A 25,159-nucleotide genomic window follows, 5' to 3' on the forward strand; every position below is an offset into this window, starting at 1 on the left:
TGTCTGGATGTAAAATAATTTATATTTGATCAATCCAATACATTAGAAATCCAATCCAAATTAAGATTTAAATATATAAATATTTCATAAACACGTACTATTGTTTCACCCGAAAACAATTGGGGAACCAATTTTCTTTCCACCCCTATACTTTTCATCCACCAACTTTGATTTTAGTCATCTAACGGCCGAAAAAATAGGTGGACGGGAACGGAATTGAAGCCGACTAAACGGGAGTTCAACCCCTAACTTCCAAAACCCTAACCTTTTTAGTTCTCCCGCCCCTCACTCTCCTTGCCATACGGAGGAAAAGGCTAGGGTTTTAGCCAAATACGCAGGAGAGAGAGAGAGAGTGTGGCAGGGATTTGTTAGGTTCTTTTGTTTCTCCTCCGAGCGGGTGAAGATGGTGGTGGACAAGGGGAAGAAGATGAAAGTAGCAGAGAAAAGCGAAGACGACAACCACCACTCTGACCAAATTGATGGAGACCTCGTCCTCTCGATTGAAAAGCTCCAGGAGATCCAAGATGACCTCGAAAAGGTATTCACAATACTGTTTGCATTCGCAAAAGTTTATAATACATGTTATGTGCGTACAAGTAGAGATATACTATGCGTGCTTCCGTGTTGTACTGTTTGATTTTTGCTGATGGAACCGAGGATTTTGAAATAACAAAAACCTGTGTTTCATCATATGTGTTTTGTTTCAATTCCTAATCTTTATCACTGTGGTTGCTTTTAAGAAAAGATTAGTTCTTCCCAAGTTGTTGAATGGGGTTCGGTTAAGATAACCTGTGTTTCACCAGTGTTGTTCTCGTTTTGCCATTTTGAATTTCCAAACTTTGGGCTTGTATACAGCTATTTAATTATTCTCCTATTATTTTCTTGCAAATTCTATTCTCGGGTATATGAAGTGTACTCAGAATGTTGATCAGTTGTGTTCAATCAACTTGGATTTTGAGGTGCTTCTTATTCTGGGCAGTGCTAATATGCAGTGGAAAGTGATTGCTGAAGTAGAAATTGGCTCGGAGTTGAATGTTTTTATTTTTTATTTGAGTAATTTTGGGTTGAGGCTGCCACGAAATATTTAAGAGGAATGATTTTGGGGGAGTTAATTAGTGACTCAGTGACCCTACTAATATACCCCTTTCTTGTTCAGTTTTTTTCCTCGTTCACTTTGATACATGATCTGTGCAGTGTTTGCTAATCTGTGTTGTTTCTTTGGACTGTGAACCTATTTACTTTTTTTCTAAAAAAATGCATTCACTTAAAAATCAGTTTATGTTTTATTGTGGAAAATATCACTTCTTATATACCGCATGAGATTTTCATATGTTATGTTTGCTTTTCCCAGATTTGGAGATGGGCATATATTAGTTGCAAGCTTCATAAGTGAAATATACTGTTTTTGACTTTTGGAAACATGCATTTTTGTTATACTTTTAGATCAATGAGGAGGCAAGTGATAAGGTCTTGGAAGTAGAGCAGAAATATAACGAGATACGTAAGCCAGTTTATGATAAGCGGAGTGAGATCATCAAATCTATTCCTGATTTCTGGTTAACTGCTGTAAGGGATCTCTCATTACTTGTTAGTACAATATTATATGTATGTTGGATCTCAAGGAATTTAATTTGACCTGGCTTGCTTTTTGGCAGTTCTTAAGCCATCCTGCTCTTGGCGAGCTTCTGACTGAAGAGGATCAAAAGGTTTGGTGTTCTTTATTCTTTGGAATTGAGGATATACTTGTGTACTTATCTGTGTTAGTCTTTATGTACCCTTCAAATGAGCTGCTTGTTTGCTCCTGTGATGTTTGCAAGTGTATTGATTTTGTATTGTTGTTGCCTTTGTTACCCTTTAGATGTTCAAACATTTGCTTTCCTTGGAAGTGGAGGATTCTAAAGATGTGAAGTCAGGCTACTCTATCGCATTTGTAAGTATAATGTACATCTTTTTTTCCTTAAAATTTTTTATTGAAACTTATCTTTAACATTGTTCACTTAATGATGATTTTGCCCCTGCGTCTATATCTGATTCTTTAATTCTTAGAACTTCGAGCCAAATCCATATTTTGAAGACACAAAACTCGTAAAGTCTTTCACTTTCCTTGACGAAGGAACCACAAAAATTACTGCTACATCAATCAAGTGGAAGGAAGGCATGGTAAGGGCTCATCATATTTGTACTCCCGCCTATTCAACTTGTTTATGCTCTTTTCTAGTAATTTAATTATGTGATTAAACCGTGAAGGGCATACCTAATGGAGTTAATCATGACAAGAAAGGGAACAAGCGGCCTTTCGCTGATGAAAGGTTGGTTTCTCAATTTATCATCCCTTTTTTTTTTTTGTAGATTTGAAGTCAGTAGACAGCGAATTTTTTACATTTCAATGACAATCTTGTTGTTTAAAGATCATTTTTCTTAAAGATTATCACTTTTTTGGGACTGAATACTATGCTGAAGTTAGTTTTCTTAGAACATTAGGTTCTGGACCTTCTGGTTTTTATGTTTCATATCTCATCCATTTAAAAGGGCATACTTTACATTTACTCTTTTTTTAAATTTCTTTTTGAAATAGAGTCGAAAATTGGAATTTTTTTGTATTCTTGGTGTCATTGTTATTGTTACTGTTTCGTTGATTCGTATGCACTTTCTTATTGCCCTTTAATAAAGTTTTTTTTTTCCCGACTTCACAACAATTAATTATATTTGAAAGATGAAAATTTGCATGCTTTAATAGAGGTACAAAGGAGGTTTCAGCACTTTTGCTACAAGGGGGAAAAATTTACGAGTTTTAGATGCTTGAGCATCTATTACATATTTACATTCATCAGGCTAATATTGTGTCTTCCTCTAAAAGAAAGACACATAACTTGCTTAACCAAATGTTATATAAGTGTGATATGGGAAGTTCCCTCTTCCCAAAAGGTTTCTAACTAGTTTGGTGTTATCCAATTAACTGAACAATATTGCTAAGTTGCCTTGCCCATTGACAATGAGGGAATATGATGGATTTCTTCCCTGTTTGGTAATGGAAAGAGCTGTTCAGTAGCGTAGTGCCTCTCTTTGGATGGTTATTTATTGTGAAATCTTCTCCTGAGTGGTCTCCTGACCGCTAAAGCAACCTTTGCGGGGACATTTAATTTTCTAAAAGATCTCCACAGAAACCCTTCCTTTAATCTTCTTAAGTTTTTCTTAGACAATCTTGTGGTAATCTTTCACCCAAGACCACCACAAGACCTCCCTCCTTTGAAGCCCTTCCAGAGATGCTGATCTTTGAGTGACATTGATATTTGGTAAAGCATCATAAATCAGACCTGATCAATAGAAAAAGAATCTTTTGGCAAGTCATCATTCAGAGTAGAGAGTGACATTCAAACTAATCATTTCATTCTTGATGCATAATTTTCCCCTATCGTGGCACATTACAGTTATGCATTTTTATTCTTCAGTTTTTCTGGATACATTTCATGTTTTTTAAATTTCAATTAATAATTCATTATTATGACACATTTCCGATTCCCAAATATGCATTGTTTATTGCAGCTTCTTTAGCTGGTTTAGTGATACTCAACAAAAGGATGACGTGGATGAGATTCATGATGAGGTTACTTCTCTTTAGTCTTTTCATATGCTGGTTTGTGTTGGAAGATTTATGCCAGTATTACATTTATGGAAAATCATCCGTCCCTTCCCCCATACTGATGTATTTGAAGCTTTCAGATTGCTGAGATAATCAAGGAGGATCTGTGGCCCAATCCCCTTAATTATTTTAATACTGTAAGTTCATTTTTCCTTTCTTTTGTATCATTATTATCCACCAATGGAATTTGTTTTGGGTGAAACTGTTTGATACTTCTTTATTCCTCTAACCTATAAATTATTGTTTAATGTAGGAGGCTGATGAAGAGGATTTTGATGGTGAGGAGGCTGATGAAGAGGTAAAACAAAGTTCTTTTCCATCTCCCCCACCCCCACCCCCACCCCAACCACAAAAAAGAAAAATAAGTAATAACCAACAAATTTATTATTTTAATGATGCTGATTTAGCCTGAAACTTAATGAATGTATTATATTGTTTCTATATTTTTTAGGGGTACTTGATACTTTAGTTTCTCTTGTATCAAACTAGTCAGGCACCTTTTCCTTAGTTGCTATGTTCTTGTTAAATGAACCCTCCCCAAAAATCACCCAGGAAAAAAAGAAATGAAACCTAATGAACAAACTACTTTGTATTAGTAACTATTTTTTGGGGGGTTTTAGTAACTATGTTCTTGCTGCCAGTCACTAATGCAATGGTAGGTGTTCTATGTTATTGTTATAATCACTGCATCCAATCCATGCAATGGTTAATTTTCTGCTCTTTGTGAAATGAAGAATATAATTCAGGCTCTCTAATTTGAATTAGTCTACCTGTTTGGACTGCTGTAGAGAGCAGAAGGTGTGGTAGAGAAAGATGGTTTGACGGTAGAAAGGGGCTAGATAAGTGATTTGAACATTCATGGAGTTTCGAGGTAATTGTAGACTAGTAGTTTGGAGTGCCTAAAATATACCTGGACGTTTTTGAAGGTAACGAAAGTGAGTAGGGTGTGAATTTGGTAATGGTATGGGAAGATGTAATTTTCGAAAGGATGGATGTAGTTTAGGGGTCTGGAGAGACAGATTCCTTGCTGACATTACCCTCAACCTGAATCGAAAGGCTCAGAACCTAATCAAGTTATAGTGTGGTATTATAATGAGGTATTAGAGTGTTTGGAGGTGTGTCCTCTCAATTATTATGTACATACTACTAGGGTTCTACAACCTTTCAAATGGGTAGCCTAGGCTTAAATGATGTGACGCTTGACAAGCATCATGATTTGAGATTTTAATCCTTTATGACATTCCATGGCATGAGTTGAAGAGCCAATTGACAAAAAATCCGAGTTATTACTAATGAAAAATTAGATTTAATACTTGTGTGCATGGTAAGAGAAAGCCCGCGGATTTTAGTTGTACTTGGGGTGAGTGATTACTTCAAATGTCGAGGGTTTATCAGTGCAAAGTCACTGGGTTTTTCTTGTTTATGAGGAGGGAAGGGGAAGGAAGCTTTTCCATATTTCTTGAAAAGAACTTATAAGTCCTGCTCCAAGTAATATTATACTATTGCAGCTATCAGAAGATGCAAAACGAACTATTTACTCATTTGTGACATCAGAGCACTTGTGAATCTGAATCTGCTCATTTAGGTTTAAATATTAGATAACTGAGAATATGTGAGACACATTTCTGTTTGTGATCCATAAATCTCAGTATTTCCAGGGCATGGTTGCATGTATTTAAGGATGAAGTTAGTCTCCTCCGTTGTCCAAAATTTAGGCATCAATCTACTTTTGTTGATGAAGTCTTTTGTTTTCCCCAAGTTCTTAAGCGTATGAACTCATTTAGTGGGTGCTGATTGATTATGGAAATGTTCAATGATCTTCTAAGAACTTTTTACTTCTTTTTGTCCAGTGAGCTGTGTGCAAATAATTGGGAAAATGGCTACAAGTTTCTCGGTACTGACTGATGTAGAAAATTGGGGATAGCTGTTCAAAGTGGCTTGCAAATCGGTTGTTCACCTTTTTCTTTTTTTCTTTCAGGGAAAGGATGGTGACGACTCTGATGAGGACGAGGATGATGACGATGACGATCTGGACGAAAAATGACAAGGCAGGCAAATAATGCCCCCTCTTCAGTTAGGGATTTACTTCTGTTAGCCATGATTCTTTGGCATGAATGAGCTTGTGTAAATTTGTTTTTAGTGGTTTTATCTCAACGGATGGAGGAGAGTATCCAACCTAGCTCTACTGTTATGATAGTTTCTTATCTCGTGTAGGCGACTAAATGCTGACAATTACCAGCTTCCTTTGTTTACTTTTAGTCAAAGGTGATATTTATTTTTGTGTTTTTTTACCTGCTAGGCAGGTCTCTTAGATTAAAATGGTATGTTGTCTTATTCTTGTTTTTGGTAAAACTTTATCATGAGAAAGAAGTAAAAAAAGAGTTATGTCTTGAACGTAAATCTGTTTTGCAGCCCTAAGCGCTTATTACCCGTGTTTGGTTTCCTCAAAAGCTCAAAGATGTGGGCTTCCCTTCTTGCTTGTGTGTGTTTGTGTGATAATATTTTTGAGGGAAACGCAATGGAGGTTTCTTTTATTCATTTTGTTGTCTTGGTACTGTCTGGGGGTTTGCATGACTTGGAGAAATTGAAATGTTTGATTTACCTGCCAATCGTTGCTGAGAAGAAATGGATGGGAATGGCAGGAAAGAGGCCATAAAAATCATTGGCGAAGCTTGCTCTGAGTATGGTTTTTTCTTTTCATTTCGAATTGATGTGCAGAGCCTTTGAGCTTCGCAGGACATTTTTGGCACTACACAGATGAGGAGAAGCACAAGTGCAGCCCTGCTTCTGGTGCTCCCGTTGCAGCTGGTTACGGTAGGCAGCTTGCAGACGAGAATGAGTATTTGCTGGTGTTTTCTCCATGATCTGGATTCAATGTTCATTGCTTAAATGCTTCACGAAGGCAGGTTATGCGAAGAAAGAAGCATTCGACTGGTACACGTATTCATGCCAACTCTCGGGCTCTGTTTGGCAGAGTTTATATAAGTTGTTAGATGTTTGACAAAATTTAGCATAAGCTAACTAACTCACTCTAAAATATTTAAGCTTAGTTTTGAAGATTAAAAGAAATTATAATATTATATATAATATTATCTTAATAAAAAAGAATAAAAATAAGGTTAATGACATTGTTAGTCGTTATATATTCAATGGAATGAGGTTGTTGCGAGCATCGTCATTCATTCATTATGATTTTGAATGACAATGTTTGCAACAACGTTAGTGAAAAAAATTATTCAATCTATAAAAACGCTGTTTCAAATAGTGTCATTAGATCATTTTTTTTTTAAAAGAATAGGTGATGTTGCATCATTGTTAAAAACCTACACTAAAGAAATTATTCGATCTATAATGAGGTTAGTAGGAAATTTTTAAAAAATGTATATATATATATATATATATAATGATGCTACTTTCACTAGCGTCATTGTCAAAAACCTATACTAATGACAAGAGGCGGATCCATACTCGTTGACTGGGGGCCCGGACCCCAAGTGAAATCATGTAAACTCGTTGTATATATTGAGTAAAATGTATCAGGCCCCTAGCAAAATACACCACACCCCCAATAAAAAATATAGCAGGCCCCATAAGACTCGATAAAAGTGTATCATGTTGCCTAGGCACATAAGAAAAATGTATCATCTCAACTCTCCTTCTCACTCTCAGCTATGTTTGCGTCTTTCACTAGTTCTCTGTCTAGGGTTTGGATCAATAATTTCCTATCCCATTTTGAACAAACTCAGTACACATTCAAAATAATAAAAAGTCATATTTCGCATTTCATGATTAATTTGCTGGTTTGAGTTTTCTCTTATGTTTTTTGCTAAAAGCTTGTCAAATACTTTTTCCGTTCTCTTTGTGTTCAATTTTTAAATGATTGGCTGCATAGTTGTGCTCCTAATGCATTCGAATCCTGAATTCGCCACTACTAATGATGTTACTCGAAGTAGCGTCAAATGCTAGTTTACAAAATAGTTTTGAGTCAACATTATATTACAAATAAATATTGATCTCAAAATGTTATTTGCAAAATAAATAAATAAATAAATTGGTGTATCGTGAGTTTAGATGTAGGTTGGTCATTATCTATATTAAAAAAAGGAGAAAAAATTGTTATACTCAATAGTGAAACCATTTAGTCTTTCCGTTTATTCTAAAGTGAATAAATCCATCTTAAAATGAGTGAATGACACACAATAACTAAGAATGACTGACAAATAGATCTTTTTTTTTTCGAAATATCACTAAAAAATATGTTTCTCATTTGAATTGAATTATTAAATCATTCACTTAGAAATCGATTCATCAATTCATTATTTAGAACATGATTAGATATTCCTACTGTGGTTAAAATAGATTCATTAATGTTCATAAAGTTTTTATAGGTGGAATTCAGTCCAACTTAGTTAATCAGGTAAAATAATTTAATATAAAACTAAATTACTTTATTTATGCTATTAATCTCAATATAATTGATGTTATTTTTTTTTTGAAAAAGAGGTCATATACCTTATTGCATTAGGTTATCTAATAAATTGGGCCCGTAGGCACTCGGGGGCACCATAAAGGTGGAATACAACATAAGAACTAAAAAACAAAAACAAAGTAATAAAACACAAATACTAACCCGAAAATCGCCAGACATTGTTGGATGATACCAGATTACATCAGACACCGCCGAACCACTGTCCAATGAGTCCAACTCCACCGGTCCAAGCCGGGTAACAAAAACTAAATAGAAAAAACAAACACAAACTATCAACTTGGATCTACAACACCAATATAGATCTTGGCTTCCCTTATAACAAGAGATACCAAACTCTCTCAATAGATGTCGTCGGAACACCGGAAACGCCAATGATCTACGACAGATGGAGGAGATCAAAATCCGGAGAAGAAAATCCCCATAAAATCCTTATTCAAAACATAAAACATCACAAAATGAAACAGATCTGGACAGAGAAAGGGGTAGATCTAACCTATGAGAGGAGAGGAAAAGGTGAAAGAAGAGGGGAGAGGAGAGGGGAGGGGGTGGGGAGAGGAGAGGGCTGGTCCTCCTCTCCCAAAGCTTTTCCAAATAGATTTTTTTTTTCAGAGAGAGAGGGCTTTGCCACCCTTAATTATCATTGATGCTATTAGGATTAAAATTAAAACTGCGAGAACTTATATAAAGTAAGGATACCATAACTTAGTCATGATTCAATTCCTTTTCTATCTAAAATCCTACATAAAATTATGTTTTACCTGCCTAGTATACGTGGTTTGTAGGCTTTAGTTGACAATTAATTGGATTAGAGATATGTGTATATGTGTGTATAAGATTCGATTTTAATGAGAAACATATTTTTGAGTGATATTTAAAAATAAAAAACATAAATTTCTAATTTACATACTTAGCATAGGAAAAATAAAATAAAATAGTTCAGTTAAATAATAAAATTCCACCATATGATTATGATATGATTTACAGAGTGGAAACGAAAACCTTTCCAACTCAACTGTGAATTGGATTGTCGAAAGTGATGGTGCTGGTGTTACAGATATATCAGTAACAGTGTGGCGGTGATGTTGGTATAATCGTTTGTGAAAGAGAGAAGAAAAAAGGAAATGGTGATGGCTAGAATTAGAAATTGGTGGAGCCATTCCAAAACAGTGCTTCTCATCTGGGCTATTTGCCTCTTCTTTTCTTACTCTCTCCTCCAACTGGCGTTCTACAGTTCCTCTACTTCTTCTTCTTCAGGTATTAATCTCTTACTCTCTCTTAGTTTCTTGCTCTTCTCAATTTTGACCATGTTTGTACTCCATAAATCTCTATTCCTACAGTGATTGCCAATTTATGTTCATTTTTTTGGTAGGATTTGAGGCCCATATATCCTAGATAGATAATTTGTTGTAGATAGTTGTGATCTGATAATAAGCCCTAGGTTCTCATGCATAAGTGGTTTTAGATGTTGAATTTAGGGTTTACCCCAACTGGGTTTTGATGGGTTGATCGTATACTGAACTGGAGCTGTAATTTCAAGGAGACGCATCGATGGAGGCTCACTAACAGAGAATTCTTGGATGGGCAGATTCTTTAACTTCAAATATGGAGCAAAGATCAAGGCTTTATGATAAAATGGGAAAGGATTTGGATGAGCATGGAGCCAGTTTTTTGAACAATGGCGAAACATCTCAATCTTTGTCACTTTCTGAGCTCTTCACTCTGAAGGATGGATCTGTAACACCTGTACTTAAGGTGGCATAAGGATGAACTATAATGTAACTAATTTTGTTTCAAGTTTCATTTTACTTGGAGAAACTGGTGATATTGTGCCTCCTACTTGCAGGCAGCAAATCCTCCTGTACGAGCTAATGTTTTGTATCTGAGTCCAGAATACTCTGTGCCAATCTCGTAAGAATTTACTTTTGTTTATGAAGATAGTCTAAGATATTATTATCCATTATTTGATATGTTGTAATTGAACATACAATATGATATGAAGCTTAAATTGGTAAGAATTTATAAAGGCTAGATTTGCATCACTTTGTGTCATCTCTGCATCCTATTCTTACAAAGGGAAGCCTTTGGTTGATATGTTTATCGATTTTGATAGTCTTTTTTGCATTTATCTTCGTCGAAGCTTGTCTACGCATGGCCAAATATCATTTTCTATTATTTGTGAAAATAAAGGAGCTCTTGGACTAGTGGTAGGTACTCCTTAGGATTTCGGGGATGTTGCATTAAAATTGAATTTAAGCATATATTTTGCAGCCACAACCCCAACTACTTCAAACTAAGGCATGTTGACTTGGGTTGAACTTGAAAGTATCTACATGAGCGAGCAAGTGTCTTTACTGTATAATTTTGAAATGTGTATCAAAACACCTTGTATTTTGAGTTTAGATCCCTTGCCATTGTCTGTAAGTGTTTAGGACTTTGTATCTTGTAGTCCTCTTTCTTTAATTTTTTAGTTCACATGTGAAAGATTATTTCTTAAATCATACATTTATGTTTGACTTGCCACAGGGAAGCTGTGAAACAGATATTTAACCCATATTTTGATAAAGGTGAGCTGTTTCTTGGCTATGCGATCACATTTATGTTCTCTAAATGTGAAAAATTAGAAGTTGACTTGATTTATTGCTTGAAAGATAACTCCTTGTATTAGTTTATTTATCTATCCTTCACATACATGAGAATGTAATTGTCTCATTGTTGCTGTGCTTACTTGTATTTGGTTAGCAATCTGGTTTCAGAACTCCACGTTGTACCATTTCAGTATGTTTCATGCCTCACATCATATAGTTCCTGTTCCTGCCACTGAAGAAGAGGTATATTACCTTTTACAACTGTCTAAGTATTCTCTCTTTTTCTTAAAATGAAAATCTCTTTTTGTTTTATCAGATTGAAGCTGAAGCTGCAGCTGTTAGAGGTGTTGCAGAGGGTCTATGCCCTTTAAATATATTCTTAGACAGAGTGGTTTTAACTTCAACAGGCGTACTCTTGGGTTGCTGGCAGGTAACCTGTCATGACTGGCGACTGCACGCCCCCACCCTAAATCTCACCTTATCTTGACCTTTTGGAAGTGTACCATCTCATAAGAAAATTTTCTTTCATGTTACTGGAATAATAATTATAATCTCAATACATCTTGGAATTGCCTTCATATGTATTCATTATGGTTGTGAAGACACTCTTAAGTTGCTGTTGGATTTGAGGTCAGGTTGAAATAGTGAACCAGCCAATATAGAGGAACGGACTTTGAAGTATAGAAACCTAGACAGCAATATTTTCAAAGGAAACTTCTATAAGACAGAAAAAAGCAAGAATATCAAAGGGAAGAATAGTGTAGATTCCATTTGAAAACCCAACTTTCCTAGCACATTGTATCTTCTTATTTGATTCTCAAGTGAGAATCATGATCTAGAAATCTCTTATAATTTGTTCGTTTGGCTTTAATGGTCAGAATTTTGTTTTGGTCATCTTATTTCAACTTGGTCACGATCTTTCTTTCTTTCGTTTTTTTCGTTTTTTTCTTTACAAAAGCCTTGATGTCTTTTTGTAAGGGTGAACTTTGATATAATGTTGAAGTTACTTGATTTGCTTCTTTAGTGTCATCGACTCATAGGTTTAGAGCACTGAAACTGCCTATCCTCATTGCAGAGCTAAGGGTGCATCCATTGTCCTATTCAAGGCAGATTAACCTAAATGTCATTTTGTTCTTATTCTCTATAAGTCTGTCGTAATTGTTGCTTAGTGACTCAATCAACCATATAGAAACATCTTTCTATTCAAGAAGCCCTCCTTATTTGACCCAAGTCCTATTAGGACTATATTTGAGGATATTCAGTGTGAATGAACAGGGTCAAGAATCTTTTTTGATGAATTTATTATTAGTCACTAGTTAACCGATCCTCTCCAGCTTTATTTATTTATTTGTATTTTTCAGGTGATCTCGGGAACTGATCCTGTAAAAATCCGGGCTAAACTGAGATCTGCACTACCACGTGCACCGGAGAAGCAACTTGTAAGGAACCTGTGACATTCTTTTTTCTCTAAGAAACCCTATCCTTTCAGGCTAGTGAAGGAACTCTAAATGTTATGTTCCAATGCTCATAAGATAAGTAGAAGGGTTTATTCCCAGGATGAGGCATTAATTAAATCAAGATCTTAATCGTTAATCACAGGGTGCTCTTTTTGCTCCTACATTTCACATAACCCCTACCTAGTCCTCTGCTCAAACTCCACCTCCGATATAAAGAAATGAAAATAAAAAAATGAGAAGAACAGTGACCTTGAACCCACAAATTTTGGACATCAATTGGGAAACAAGCAACAATTTTATTGTTCTCTGCCCTCAAGTAGATTTTAGGTCTTCACTTGATTTCAAGTAAACATATTCTGATTGTTCTTGTTCAATTTAAGAGAGTGTAGAATTTGCTTATGAGTGTGTAGAACATTGCCATTTCTGGTCTCATTGCTATACTTTCTGATATTTATGCTATATCCTCATTTTGTGGGTTATCTTGCTTGCAATATGAAAACTTACCCAAAAAAAAATTGCTTGCAATATGACGGGTGTATATTAACTAATGTCTCTATTTTAGTATTTTTATATTACTAATCCTCTGTTGCATCTTCTGCTGCAGTATGATGCTGCTATTCTTCATACATCATTTGCAAGGCTTCTGGGTCCTCCTAAAGCTCAACCCACGGTATTTCCACTAAGCATATGTCAAAAAAAAAACAAAAATCCTAATTCTCCGATCGGCTTATGCTTGCCATAACTTAAAGAAGTTCAAAATTTTTGAAGTTCAGCCAATTAGGAAAACCCTATAATCTTCTGTGGCTCCTACTGCCAATCAAGTTAAATAGTGGTTTTTTTTTTGTGTGTGTGTGACGTATGACAAGTGGAACAGTGGTTTAACTTTAAAGAAAGTCTATGAGGTAATTTTTGGTTAGATGCAGTATTACAAGTCTAAGCCGAGCCATGGACATCAACTTTTGGCTACGTAACACCATGCACAAACGCAGTAGTCCGAGATTGAACCTGTGTATGTCATGTCTTGTTGCCTTGGAATATTTCCTGGTTGAGACATTCAGGCTAAAGCTGACTGGCAGTACGGGCTTTTGTTGACCTCTTTTTACATAGTCCAAGGACCAATGCAAATATTCGATGTTCATCGAGACACAATTAATTCTTATCTTCTTGTCTCTATCTACGCTCATTCTCCATGAATATTTTGTCTACTCTGTTTTGTGGTTTGTACTCATCATTGTTTTTCTATGCAGGAGCCTGATAAAATAGCAGATGGCATCCAACTTTTCCATGAGCTAGTTGCTCGCTTAAACAACCAACTTCGGGGATATAAGGTATGTAATGGTTTATTATTTGTAATTTGTCTTTGCGTTTCTTTAACTAGCAGTGTAGCAGGGAAAATATTTGCATGCCAAACATTTTTATGCCCTCTTTTCAGAGGGAGGAGTGGGATGGGAAAACCCAACCCAAACCCTACTCTGTTGTTGGGAATGCCCCCATGGTTAATTGGCAAATCCCTCTACCCCAGACCATCAGGTCATGTGGTCGAATCTCCTCCACCCCCAATGCCCATGTGTTGGGCCGTACGTATATAAAAAACCCCATTATCTCATCATATCATCCCTATCTGGTGTAAAAGTTGCAATAAATATAGGAAGTGCCAACCACCTTCTCACTAAATTCAGCTTGAAGCCAACGGGGTTCATGATAAAAATCATCGCATGTGTTGTTAATCTAGTTATTTAGTTTAGTGCAGCTGAGTTTGTGGAGGCCTACTGGGTTGATTACCTAATATTATATTAATCTATTTTGGTGGACTATATTTTTTGACCCACACATGTAGCAGAAATGCATATGTTGCGCTGGATTTGTGGCAATACTAGGAAACATAATATTAGGAACGAGTTAGTTAGATCTAAAGTAGAAGTAGCACCAATAGAAAGTAAAATGAGGGAAAACCCTCTAAAGATGGTTTGGGCATATCCAACATAGAGATAGTAGTGCGGTAGTAAGAAAAATAGATAATGTTCACATAGGAGATAGTAAGAAGAGAAAGGGAGACCGAAAAAGACTTGGATGGAGGTAATTAAGGAAAGACATGAGTGTGGTAGGAATTAGGATTAGTTGAGAGTGTAGCCCAAAGTAGGAATGGCGAAGAAGAATCCATTGCCTAGATTCAATTGATTTTCTCGTGTCGAATCATGTTTCTGACCCCAATTGATTGGGATAAAGGCTGACAGCAACGATGTCGATGCATGAGATCTTTGAGAGACAAAAGTAGATATTTAAGCAAGAATAATAATCAGGGTGGCTGGGTTGGGTGGGGTACGGTAATCAAAACCATTGCCTCTGGGGAGGAACGTAGAGTTCTGTTTTTTGGTGCGCTCTCCATGAATGTCCAGGCGCCAATTTAAGCACCCAAAACCTGTCAAATTCTGACATGGACAAGATTTATGGTTTTCTTTAGTAACTAGGAGTGTTAGTTAATTATTACTTTTCGTATTGTAATTCTATTTCTAATATAATTATTAGGAGTTTTAGTAGTTAATAAGCATTCTAGTCAAATTAGTGTTTTTAATTTTATTAGGATTTACTTGTTTTTAGTATTTATAGGATTGTAGCCGTTTTGGCATAAAGGAGGCTAATTGATGAATTAAAAATACTCTAGGTTGCACCCCTACAACTCTAGATAATTACACAAAAGGAGGCATGACCTTTTCTTTTTCAGACATAAAAGTGTCATTACTTTTTAGTGGTTGCCAAATAGAGTCCATTTGTGTTAATTGATAATTGAGGGTTGGCTGCTTGCAGCCAACAGAAGCCATTCCTCGCGCTAGACATGTCGCCGGAAGGAAATAACTTGCCACTAGACCATTAGTTACAGTGATATTTTCTCTTCCCATGAAGGTGTGCTCAAGTGGTGTAATGGCTAACACCATATAGTGTTTGTGGTTTTTATTTTGATGCAGGCAGTGGTCTCGGAGCTCTGGTATGTAGAGGAATATGATGTGTTGGCCCTTGCATTGAATGGAAGAATGAATATCCGCAGGTTTCGACTTGGATGCTCAAGAACCTGAGGTTTCTATACACGAAAGAAATTATTAGAAGCATATATTGTATTTAGCAGGAAAAGAAAAAAACTTTGGCACAGCAGTCACCCTTGCTATATGATCTATAGTGCAAGTGTTAACGGATCTACCATAGTCCGCTACATCAAGCAGATCACTGTAGATCCGCTAGTGAGTTCCGGTATTTTACAGGAATTGCTGGGAACAAAATTTTCAACTTTTTTTGATATTGACCCTTTAAAAAGGCAGATATGGTGAGTTTACAAGAGCCACTGTGGGTGCTCTTAGTGCGCCATTACAAATATCCACTGCTAGGATTATACATTCATATATATATATATATATATATATATATATATATATATATATATATATATATATATATTTTATGGTTTGAACTCGAGTCTCGAGACATCTATGGGAAATGTCAATATTACCTCAAATAATTATTTCCATTACAATTCATAAGTATTATGTATTGTCCTGTATAATACGAAATGTCAGTATTACCTCAAATTGGTTACCTTATAACTCAATCTTTGCAGTAATAGATGTCATAATTAACGTAGAAATATGCCATAGGTGTCACCCTGATTGACCATTCTGGCTTATTTCGATACAAAATTTTGGGGGTTATGTTCGGAGGGTCATAGATGAAGTTCCAGATCCAAGAAGACATTAAATGTTATGTTACATATCAATATTGCTAAGGGCTCAATTTGACTCACATTTTTAGGGTATAGGGGCTTTTAATGGATCTCTTGTTTGAAGTGCAAGATCGTTTTTGATCTTAACATTACAAATTAAAATAATCAAAAAAATTCATGTCAAATACTTAACGACACTTCTTTGCCACATCAACCCCATTTTAACCCATAAATTTAGCCATTCCATATGTTTTATCTTGTATATTTTACCTGTGCACCCTTAATTCAACAATGCAAGGAATCCCATATAATCATCTCAAAAGCATTCTAGGTAGGAATCCCAGATAATCATCTCAAATGCATTCCAACAATGTGTGACATTCATTTGTTGAGTGTGATTTTCGATGGGCCCTTTTCGTCAATGTTTTAAAAAACCGGATTTCGAATCATGCCGATAGCCCATCGATAACCAGTTTGACCGGCTGGCTGGTTTGATTTGATTAATTAAAATTTTTGATAATTAATAATAAATTATAAAAAACTTATAAATTTTTAGAAAAATACTATAAATTAAAATCCATCACAATAAAATAATCACCACAATAATAACACCCTCAATCTCAAATTAAAAATAATATTACCAAATTTAATTTTCAATTAACAAACATTCTTATAAAAAAGTACAACACAACCATATAAATTATAAAAATCTAAGTCCAACATAATCATTTAAATCTCAATTAGGTCACTTGGGCACGTATGCCCAAGTGTGGATGCCAGACGCTCCCGCCAACATATTTTTCGCGGAGAAACTTCAACGACTCCTGTTATCCTCCTAAATCAATTTTTTCATAAACTTCTTTAAATTTATTAATTTTTTTTTTTAATGAACCTAGGGAAAAAAAAATATAATAAAGCTGACGTGTCAAGCAACACAGTTCCACTCGACGATGTAAGAAAGCCATAACATAAACTGATAAAAAGACGAAAAGGAGTCACAAGAGGAGCACGTTACATGCTCACGTGTCCATATCCATAACGTCGAAACGTAAGTGGTTTGCCACGCGCCTTCGTGTGTAATCGCTTCTCCCCTTCCAACTTAACCAGTTTTTGTCCGGCAATCAGAAACCCTAACCTCTTCAAATCCTCAAATTTCTCTCAAGATTGGATGGTTTCGCTCCGCTCTGTTTTGTAGCACTTGCACTTCGATTTCGAATCCATTTTTGTTCTTCAAATCCTTCTGAGGTTAGCTTTTTTTTTTTTTTTTTATTTTTTTATTGAGGGAATTGATTTTTAAGTTTAGTCTTCGTGGATTGATTGGTCTTTAATATTGGGCCGCAATCTGTTTGTAGATTTTGATTTAAAATTGACTGCATTTTTCTTATTTCATTGAACGAAGAATTCTGAAATGGTCTTCTTAGTATTTTGTAGGGAAATTTAATCCATATATATATATATATATATTATATTCTGGCATGGGTTCGGAGGATCCTCCAAGTCTAATCAATGAGGCCAATGTTCCAGAGGATGTATCCGAAGACAGGTTAGTGTTTGAAGCTCTATTGTTTGGCTATATGTCCTTTAGCACCATTATATTGCTTCACATATTGCTGTTTAACACTTGAAAATTGTTGGATTCCGAGTACTATCACTATGCGGAAGTTCTACGTAGTCAATACATTTATGTACAAGTATTCGTACTTAGTTACCTGTAAGCTCATATCAGATAACCTTAAATTTTTGTTCCTTTTATTGAATTCCCCAGTATTTCTTTCGCTGGTTTTGGATTTCAAGTTCAAGATTTTGGACTTGGAGTTTTTGTTACCTTTACAGGCGAACATATGACATGGGCTTGCCCGTTTGAGGTATTCAAGGGTGTTGGATTGCGAGGTGTTCGGCTCCCAACCCTTGACAGTTTCAGGTGTTCAGGACTGTTGGGACAAAATCTTTATAAGGTTATATATAAAAATCCCAACACCTCCCAACAACTTCCAACCCCTCCTAACCCAACACCTCTCAACCAACACCCCTGAACACCTCAAACGGGCAAGCCCATAGTGGTAGAGTTTTTTTTGAAAAGAATTTTTTTTATTAACGGCACCAAGGGGGTGCAACCCAAGAGCGAACTTGATTACACAATTTCGATATAATCGAAAATACTAGAACAAGTCCCAATCGACCAGAGCTTAAGCTCTGAAAGCCAATTATCCAAAAAAATCCCCATCGAACACTCCTTCTCGCAGAAAATTCTAGAGTTCCGCTCCTTCCAGATTAACCATCATGTGCCCTGAAAAACCATAAGCAGATGCTTGGCTTTGGTTTTACAAGAGGTGCAGGGGTGTAACCTAAAGGTAACAGGTTTAATTCCTGGAAACAATATCTCCGTATATTATGTGGGGGTAAGGTTTGGGTGCTGCATGTCCCCGACCCCGGGAGTTGTTTACCTTTTTTTTTTTTTTAATGTTTTTTACCCTTATAAAGTTCGTGAAATACATATAAAGGAAGTAAAAAAGATATCTGATTCATTACGTACATACTGCAATATGTGTTTTATTAAGGGTGGTTTTGGCAATTCTTTATGTCTCGATTGACCATAAAATTTCACTTATTTGAAGTTGATAGTAGGAGTCCATTCCATAGTTACCAGGAACGGTGCTACCCCCCTCGTCCCCCGAACTGGGACGCACGTCCCGGAACGGGGTACAGTAGCGACCTGGGACGCTCGGGGACGCGACCCGGGACGCTCAAATGGGTGTCCCAAAATTCTTTCAAACCACAGCCAGATCAAAGAAGGTGAAAACGCTGGGTTTGTTGTAAACCTTGACTCCATCTTGTTCAGCTTCATCATTGAGATCTTCTTGGTTTGCGGCTGCCTCTGGAATGGTGAGATAGAGGAATTGCAGTGAAAGGGAGAGATAGAGATGGAGATGGAAACGGGAGATCAGGAAGAGAGAGAATGTGAGACAGTGAGAGAGAACGTGAGTGAGAGATGAATTTCAGTGAAAGGGATAGACATAGATCGAGAAAGAGGCGAGAGATCAAGAAAAGAGAGAGTGAGACAGCGAGAGAGAACGTGAGTGACATAGAGGATTTTCTCATTTTCATTTTATTTTATTTTTCGTTCTTTTTTGATTATTTGGATTTTTTTAAGTGTTGTTGGGCTTTAAAGTGTAAGTGGATGGATATTTGGGCTTAAGTGATTTCAATTGACTTTATGATTTTTTTAAGACCTCTTTGGTGACTTGGGTTGGGTTTATAATGGATTATTATCTCTGTAATTCACTACACATAAGACATTAGAATTACTATATTTAATATATAATTCAATTCACTATTTTATATTCCATTCAGTATTTAGTGGTGACCCGAATAACTTTTTAAACCGTACCACGTTCCCAATTAGCGTACCAATTAATCCTACCCACTAACGTACCACAAATCATACAAGTGGCGTACCCCGTTCCCGTACCCGTACCACGAACCGGAGCGTACCGAGTTCCTGGTAACTATGGTCCATTCTGTGTTTTTTAGTCAAAAGCTTTTGAATAACATTTTTGTCCCTTTTTGCACTGAATTCTAGTTGGCTATTCCTCTTCTATATTCAGATGTTCAATTCAAATGTTGAATGTTCAAATAGCTTTATTATCAGCTCGATATTTTCAAAGGTTGATTATGCTTTGGAGGGTGTTAGACTGGCCTAGGTTATGGGTTGGCTAATAAGTTTTTTAACTTTATATTTGCCTTCTTTTGGGCTTACTAATACTTTTTCTAAAACTATGTTAATATTTTTCGACTAGAATAAGGGCTAAATTCTACAATAGGCGTTTTTATCATTTTTTCAATTAATGCAAATAAGGGCCATCTCAGCCATTACGTTAACAATTTAAACCTCTTTTTTTTTTTTCCCTTTACTTTTTCAGTTAAAGCTTCGTTTTTTTCTGTGCCACAGTTACATCTTTTACTTACAGGCTGGCAATGTCCTGTTGATATTAAGTTTCCTAGTGTATTATGTTGATTGGTTTCTCTACTTTTTGTAAAGAATCTCAATTTAGATTATTGCTTGTACATTATTACATTCATCATATGTTAGTACAATTGGATTCAATAAATTTAGATTCTGGTTCCGATTCGCACAAGTAATGGAGTGCATCTTTATCAAATGATAGAAGGTTTGAATGGATATATGTAAACTGTATTCATGATATGCTGTGGATTTCATTTCTGATAGGTTTTTCTCTTGTAGGTCTTGTCATAGCAAGAACAAAGGGAAAGTGCCCAAAAGAATTCATAAAGCTGAGAGGGAGAAATTGAGACGGGAGCATTTGAATGACCTCTTTCTTGATCTGGGTGGTGCACTTGGTAATTATTGTATTTCATTGTGTCCATGAATGTTCTTGCCATGATCTTGAAGTTTGCCAGGCGAGCTGCTTTCGGATCTCACTTTAGTATTCTGTTGCGCAGAACTGACTCAGCCAAACAATGGAAAGGCCTCTATACTATGTGAAGCCACTCGACTTCTGAAGGACTTGGTTGGTCAGGTCCAGTGCCTGAGAAAGGAGAACGCATCACTTTTGTCTGAATCTCACTATGTAAGGCCCTTAATGTGTACACTTACATAAGCTCTATGCAAATAGCATCATCCTTAGTCGAGGGCAGCATTATTATTATTATTATTTTCTCCCTCCCCACTCAAAACTGAGGGAAAACCTGTGCTTTGCATAAGTAAGCCTTGGACACTTGAAGTGGCCCTTTACCCGAAGGTCACTAATACCGCAGGTTCTTTCTTGCTATGTCAACTCAAACTAGGGTCTCCCAGCTAAAGAATTTACCCCTTAGCCAATTATCTTTACCCTAGGGCAGTTGGTGGCAGCATTGTATCACACGTCCAAAGGGACCAATTTACTTTTGTTGGTTTCTTTTGAGTTCACTTTTTCCTTACGTACGAGGACTATGTACAATTCACGTCCTTTTACCTTCTTTTACCTTTGCGTCACCTTTTTTACTGATTAGACTACTTGGAATATTGAATAGGTGACTGTTGAGAAGGGGGAGCTGATGGAGGAGAACTCGGCCCTCGAAAGTCAGATTGAGAAACTGCAGGCAGAGGTAGAAGCAAGAGTGGTGCAATTAAATTCAGACTTGAATATACCTCTTGAATATCAACAACCAGAACTGAGACCACAATTCCCTGGAGAATGTCTTGGTTTACCAACTATGAAACCTGGGTTGCCGCAAGCTCCTGCTGTTTTTGTTGTTCCCATTTGTCCTGAAGTCCCATCATCCTTCACTGCCTATACACCCGTCTCACATGTGAGCAAACCACATGCCAGGTACCCGGACTCAACTGATTCATGGCCTCTCCGATTTCTCGGGGATCAGCCGAGTGCTGGAAAAGAATTTCAACATAAGTCTGTTCCTATTTCTGGAGAACACGTCGCTGATAACTTGTAAGTTTAAATAATGTCTATGTTTAGTAATTTGTAACTGCACTTCCTCCTTTGTTCATGATTTATTGGTAAACGCCACTTTGGGAGAGTACATATGTTGCTTGGTAGTTACTGGTAAATATATATTTCTATGTGAATTAGTTGGTATGCACTACTCATCTGTCATTGGATTTACTAATTTATCCAATGAAAGAACCTTTGCTGCATAATAAGCATGGTGACACCTTTCTTTAACATTTGTATTACATATGAAGCATATCATCATCACATATAACTATAGAGGGAGTCTTTCACCCATGAAAGAGACTAATACACAAGAATAAAGACAGAAGTCACTATCTAATGAAGGACAAAAATTTCTTGCAAATCATTTATCCCAGTTATTTATGTACAATGAGAAGTTCTACTTATTTAAGGTCTTGTTTTATTTTATAACTTAAAATGTCTTGGAGAAATGTAAGAGGGAGTGTAGAATTTTATTCTGAGAGCGATTCGGATCAGCGATTGGAGCATTGAACTTAAATGGATAAGCATACATGAAATTTTACATCATTATCTCTTTTTTTTGGCTTATATTTATTGTATCACCATTGGGAGCATTGAACAAAAATGGATTCACTGCAACAAAATGCCTCGAAGGAATTCTGCATCAACAGAAGTGATGTCTACAGAATCCAGTAGTTGAGATAGTGTTTCACTCAAATCATCTACCTCTTTCTGTAATCTCTTAATGCAACTGCATGCTTCCTTCATTACACTTGATGCTGTCACCTGCAACAGACCACAAAACCCAAATTAGCGTTCAATCTTACATTACTAGCAAGCATTTTAAATTCATGAATTGGGTTTGTGGCAAAGGTTCTGAATCATCTCGACAGATTTTCAACTTCAATAGCTGTTTTATATTTTGAGTTACTTCATTGTATCCTAGATTAGTCTAGTAGTTACTTAACTTACTTTGGTTCAAGTTATGAAGAAAAATGGATGTATATAGGCTAGAAAGAAATGGAAGATACCACTGAGGTTGGGTTATTTTGATTAAGCTGCGGTAGCAATGCCTGTAACTTCATGATGAGATTGCTAACATCGTCGACATCGGTCAGTCTTGGAGCTCCAGATCTCCTGCTTGACATTGCTTAATCAGCTCTCTGTTTTTCTTCTTTTTGAGACTAACAATGGCTGAGTAGTGGGGTGGGGGGGGGGGGGAGTTGGACTATGTGAAGAGGCAGCTTATAAATAGCCAAGTATGGAGTGTTAGAGACAAGAGTTAGTAGGACAACACCGACAGCAAAAACACTATTCATTGAAGATCCAATAAACTTCAGCTGATTAGGACCCATTTGGTCTCCTGATTGGAAGGCAGTGAGCCAACAGTTTAAACAGGGGATTTTGGCAAACTAAGTCATGGAAAACTTAAAATGTTTACATTCTACCAGAATGATTCGTTGCCTGTTGAGCACTTCTAGCACATTTTATATTGCATAGTCCCTTTCTGCTTAGGTTTTGTATGTTCAGATTGATACTTCTGTGCCATTTTAGTTTTTGATGGCAAGAGTTTACACATCAATTACTCTTTTTTTGTACGCTGCCGCCATCATCATTATCGACCGAGCCTTTATCCCAAAAATTTGAGGTCGGTTACATGAGTCTATGAGAATATCATCGGGAATTCACTACATGGATTTGTTTTCTCTATTCATTTGTATCATGAATCATACATTCATGTACGGGAATACCTGTTCTATTGGTCATAAAAGGTTTCTTACTTCTCACATGGTTTTGAGCAAGTGATGTTAACAGAACCTTGTCTGAGAGGATGGAAGTACTCAAGACATGATGGTGTCACTCACACACCTAATCATTTGGGATTTCGGCCTCATTCACCAACCTCTCAATTTGGCTCCTAGATCCCCGTAATTGCTTATACATGCAGACGTTTGCAGTTAGACATGTCATGCTAACTAGTTTGCAGGACTATAATCATATTAAATATAAATTATTATATTGATATACTTATAAAAATGAGGTGAGATTGTAGTTTATGACATAATAAGCTAAAAATGAGGTGTGTCATTGTCGGGCATGGAAGCTATCTCGATTTGATTCTAGTTTACTTTCTTTGAGCTGGCTTCCTCCTCCTACAAATTGGGTCAAAGTCAATTTTGACACAGCCATGGGTCAGAACATCACTGCTTCTGCTGCCATAGCTAGGTCCGGAGAAATTGTGTTTGCCTCAGTTTGCAGTTCAGTAAGAGTGGATCCTTCGGTGGGGGAGGCGATGAGTTTACGCTTGGGAGTCCAACGTTGTTTGCAGCTTCAGTTTCAGGATGTCCAGTTTGAGGGGGACGCTCTAATTGTTGTTAATGTTGTGATTAAGCCTTATTTGGTTTCTCACTGGGCTATGAGAATTTGATTGAAGACACGCATGGTGATTTGAATAGGCTTAGGAGTTCGATTATTTTGAAGATTAACAGGCAACAAAATGTTTGGGAGAATGTTTTCGCCAAATGGACCGTTGCTTTGAGACTTACCGGCCACATCCCCAGTTATTTGGGTTCAGATTTTCAATGCTGATTAAATAGTGTTCATGATCCACCAGAGCATTCTCAATTTATCTAGGTGTTGTTGGTAGTCTTGGTTTGTTTGTGTCAGTCAAAAAAAAAACAAATGTGTCACACAAAAAAAAAAAGTGAGTAGACTAAATCCAAAAGAGAGAAATTCTACCTAAGTTATCAAAATCAAATAAATTTGAACTTTAGATTATTGACCTGAAATGTTTTGAAGATCCGATGACGAAAATGAAATACAACCAATCTCTTTTGATGATGAGATATTATATTAACCCGTCCAATCACCATTAAACCAGTTTCTATTGTCCTCTGGTTTTTGTTTTTTGGCTTGAATCTAACACTACTTTCATAGTGGGACTGTGGGACCAACAAAATAAAATATTTATCAACTTTTACTGCGCAGCAGAAGTACAGAGAGCAAAACTTTCAAAAACAAAAAACTGTTTCATTTTTTGGGTGCCCAACTAATCATTTGCCATCACTGTAAATGCCAGGAAAATCTAATCTCCATGTCAGAGAGGAAAGAAAACTAGCTCGACTTCTGCTTTATTTATCACAGAGACCATCCATGACACTACATACAGTATGAATGATGGGTTCAAATGCATGGTGAAAGGAAAATAAACAAAAAGTGGGGAAGCCCCCAAAGGCCAAATCACATCATCAATCTAAATGCATTCTTCACCTATCTAGCCAAACTTTATGTCTGATATGCCAAATCAGTTGCAAAATTATCAATGCGAGATGATTTAGAGTAATGACGCGACTTTCAAACTCTAACATGGCTACCAAGAAAAAGAAACTTCCGCCATTGTAATCAGAAAGAGAGAATTGTTAATCTGCAACAGTTCACTACCTGTATCATATGCCAAATTATCAATGCCAGATGATTTAGAGTAACGAGGCGACTTTCAAACTCTAACATGGCTACAAAGAAAAAGAAACTTCAGCCATTGCAATCAGAAAGAGAGAATTATTAATCTGCAACAGTTCACTACCTGTATCAACAATATATGAAGCAAGGCAACTTCACCCTTGCAGGCTTTTCATCATCATTCACTAGCTTTAAAATCCAAAAGCATAAAAAATTGATGAATACTATGAATCTTTAGGTGAAAAATAAGATACAAGCGAGACAATGATTTTTTATTATTCGTAGAGGAAAATAATCTGCAACCAAGGAAAATAAAACACAGTTGCACAATAGGTTCAAGAAAATGATGGAAATGTAGAAAATATAGGGAAGTTATCTGAATGAACTC

At 36.3% G+C, this 25,159-nt stretch overlaps 4 protein-coding genes across 7 annotated transcripts; 3 read left to right on the forward strand and 1 right to left on the reverse strand.

Moving 5' to 3' along the window:
* Positions 1-202: 202 nt before the first annotated feature.
* On the forward strand, positions 203-6,040 carry LOC119980381 (NAP1-related protein 2-like). Its single transcript, XM_038823058.1, has 10 exons — positions 203-538; positions 1,444-1,566; positions 1,656-1,706; positions 1,859-1,930; positions 2,047-2,160; positions 2,248-2,309; positions 3,544-3,604; positions 3,721-3,777; positions 3,894-3,938; positions 5,619-6,040. Exons 1-10 carry the CDS (start codon positions 404-406, stop codon positions 5,682-5,684), a joined length of 786 nt encoding a protein of 261 aa, XP_038678986.1. The 5' UTR covers positions 203-403; the 3' UTR covers positions 5,685-6,040.
* Positions 6,041-9,110: 3,070 nt separating this feature from the next.
* LOC119980428 lies at positions 9,111-15,505 on the forward strand. Of its 3 annotated transcripts, none has more exons than XM_038823121.1 (10): positions 9,111-9,383; positions 9,592-9,881; positions 9,973-10,037; positions 10,653-10,693; positions 10,869-10,957; positions 11,031-11,144; positions 12,076-12,153; positions 12,776-12,841; positions 13,419-13,499; positions 15,135-15,505. In XM_038823121.1, the coding sequence occupies exons 2-10, from the start codon at positions 9,732-9,734 to the stop codon at positions 15,240-15,242; spliced, it is 792 nt and encodes a 263-aa protein (XP_038679049.1). In that variant the 5' UTR covers positions 9,111-9,383; positions 9,592-9,731; the 3' UTR covers positions 15,243-15,505. The 3 variants fall into 3 exon arrangements, with proteins under 3 accessions (XP_038679049.1, XP_038679050.1, XP_038679048.1); XM_038823122.1 differs by having other exon boundaries at positions 9,667-9,881; XM_038823120.1 differs by having other exon boundaries at positions 9,715-9,881.
* A 1,405-nt stretch (positions 15,506-16,910) lies between these two features.
* Positions 16,911-21,539, forward strand: LOC119980506 (transcription factor bHLH47-like). Of its 2 annotated transcripts, none has more exons than XM_038823222.1 (5): positions 16,911-17,125; positions 17,302-17,423; positions 20,124-20,239; positions 20,342-20,469; positions 20,912-21,539. In XM_038823222.1, the coding sequence occupies exons 2-5, from the start codon at positions 17,356-17,358 to the stop codon at positions 21,329-21,331; spliced, it is 732 nt and encodes a 243-aa protein (XP_038679150.1). In that variant the 5' UTR covers positions 16,911-17,125; positions 17,302-17,355; the 3' UTR covers positions 21,332-21,539. The 2 variants fall into 2 exon arrangements, with proteins under 2 accessions (XP_038679150.1, XP_038679149.1); XM_038823221.1 differs by having other exon boundaries at positions 17,312-17,423.
* Positions 21,540-21,813: 274 nt separating this feature from the next.
* LOC119980367 (transcription factor PRE4-like) lies at positions 21,814-22,483 on the reverse strand. The gene is made up of 2 exons (XM_038823039.1): positions 22,344-22,483; positions 21,814-22,098 (listed from the first exon to the last, which is right to left on the reverse strand). Exons 1-2 carry the CDS (start codon positions 22,458-22,460, stop codon positions 21,943-21,945), a joined length of 273 nt encoding a protein of 90 aa, XP_038678967.1. The 5' UTR covers positions 22,461-22,483; the 3' UTR covers positions 21,814-21,942.
* Between the last annotated feature and the right edge of the window lie 2,676 nt (positions 22,484-25,159).

This window comes from Tripterygium wilfordii, chromosome 16, assembly GCF_013401445.1.
Source record: "Tripterygium wilfordii isolate XIE 37 chromosome 16, ASM1340144v1, whole genome shotgun sequence".
NCBI classification, from domain to species: Eukaryota; Viridiplantae; Streptophyta; class Magnoliopsida; order Celastrales; family Celastraceae; genus Tripterygium; species Tripterygium wilfordii.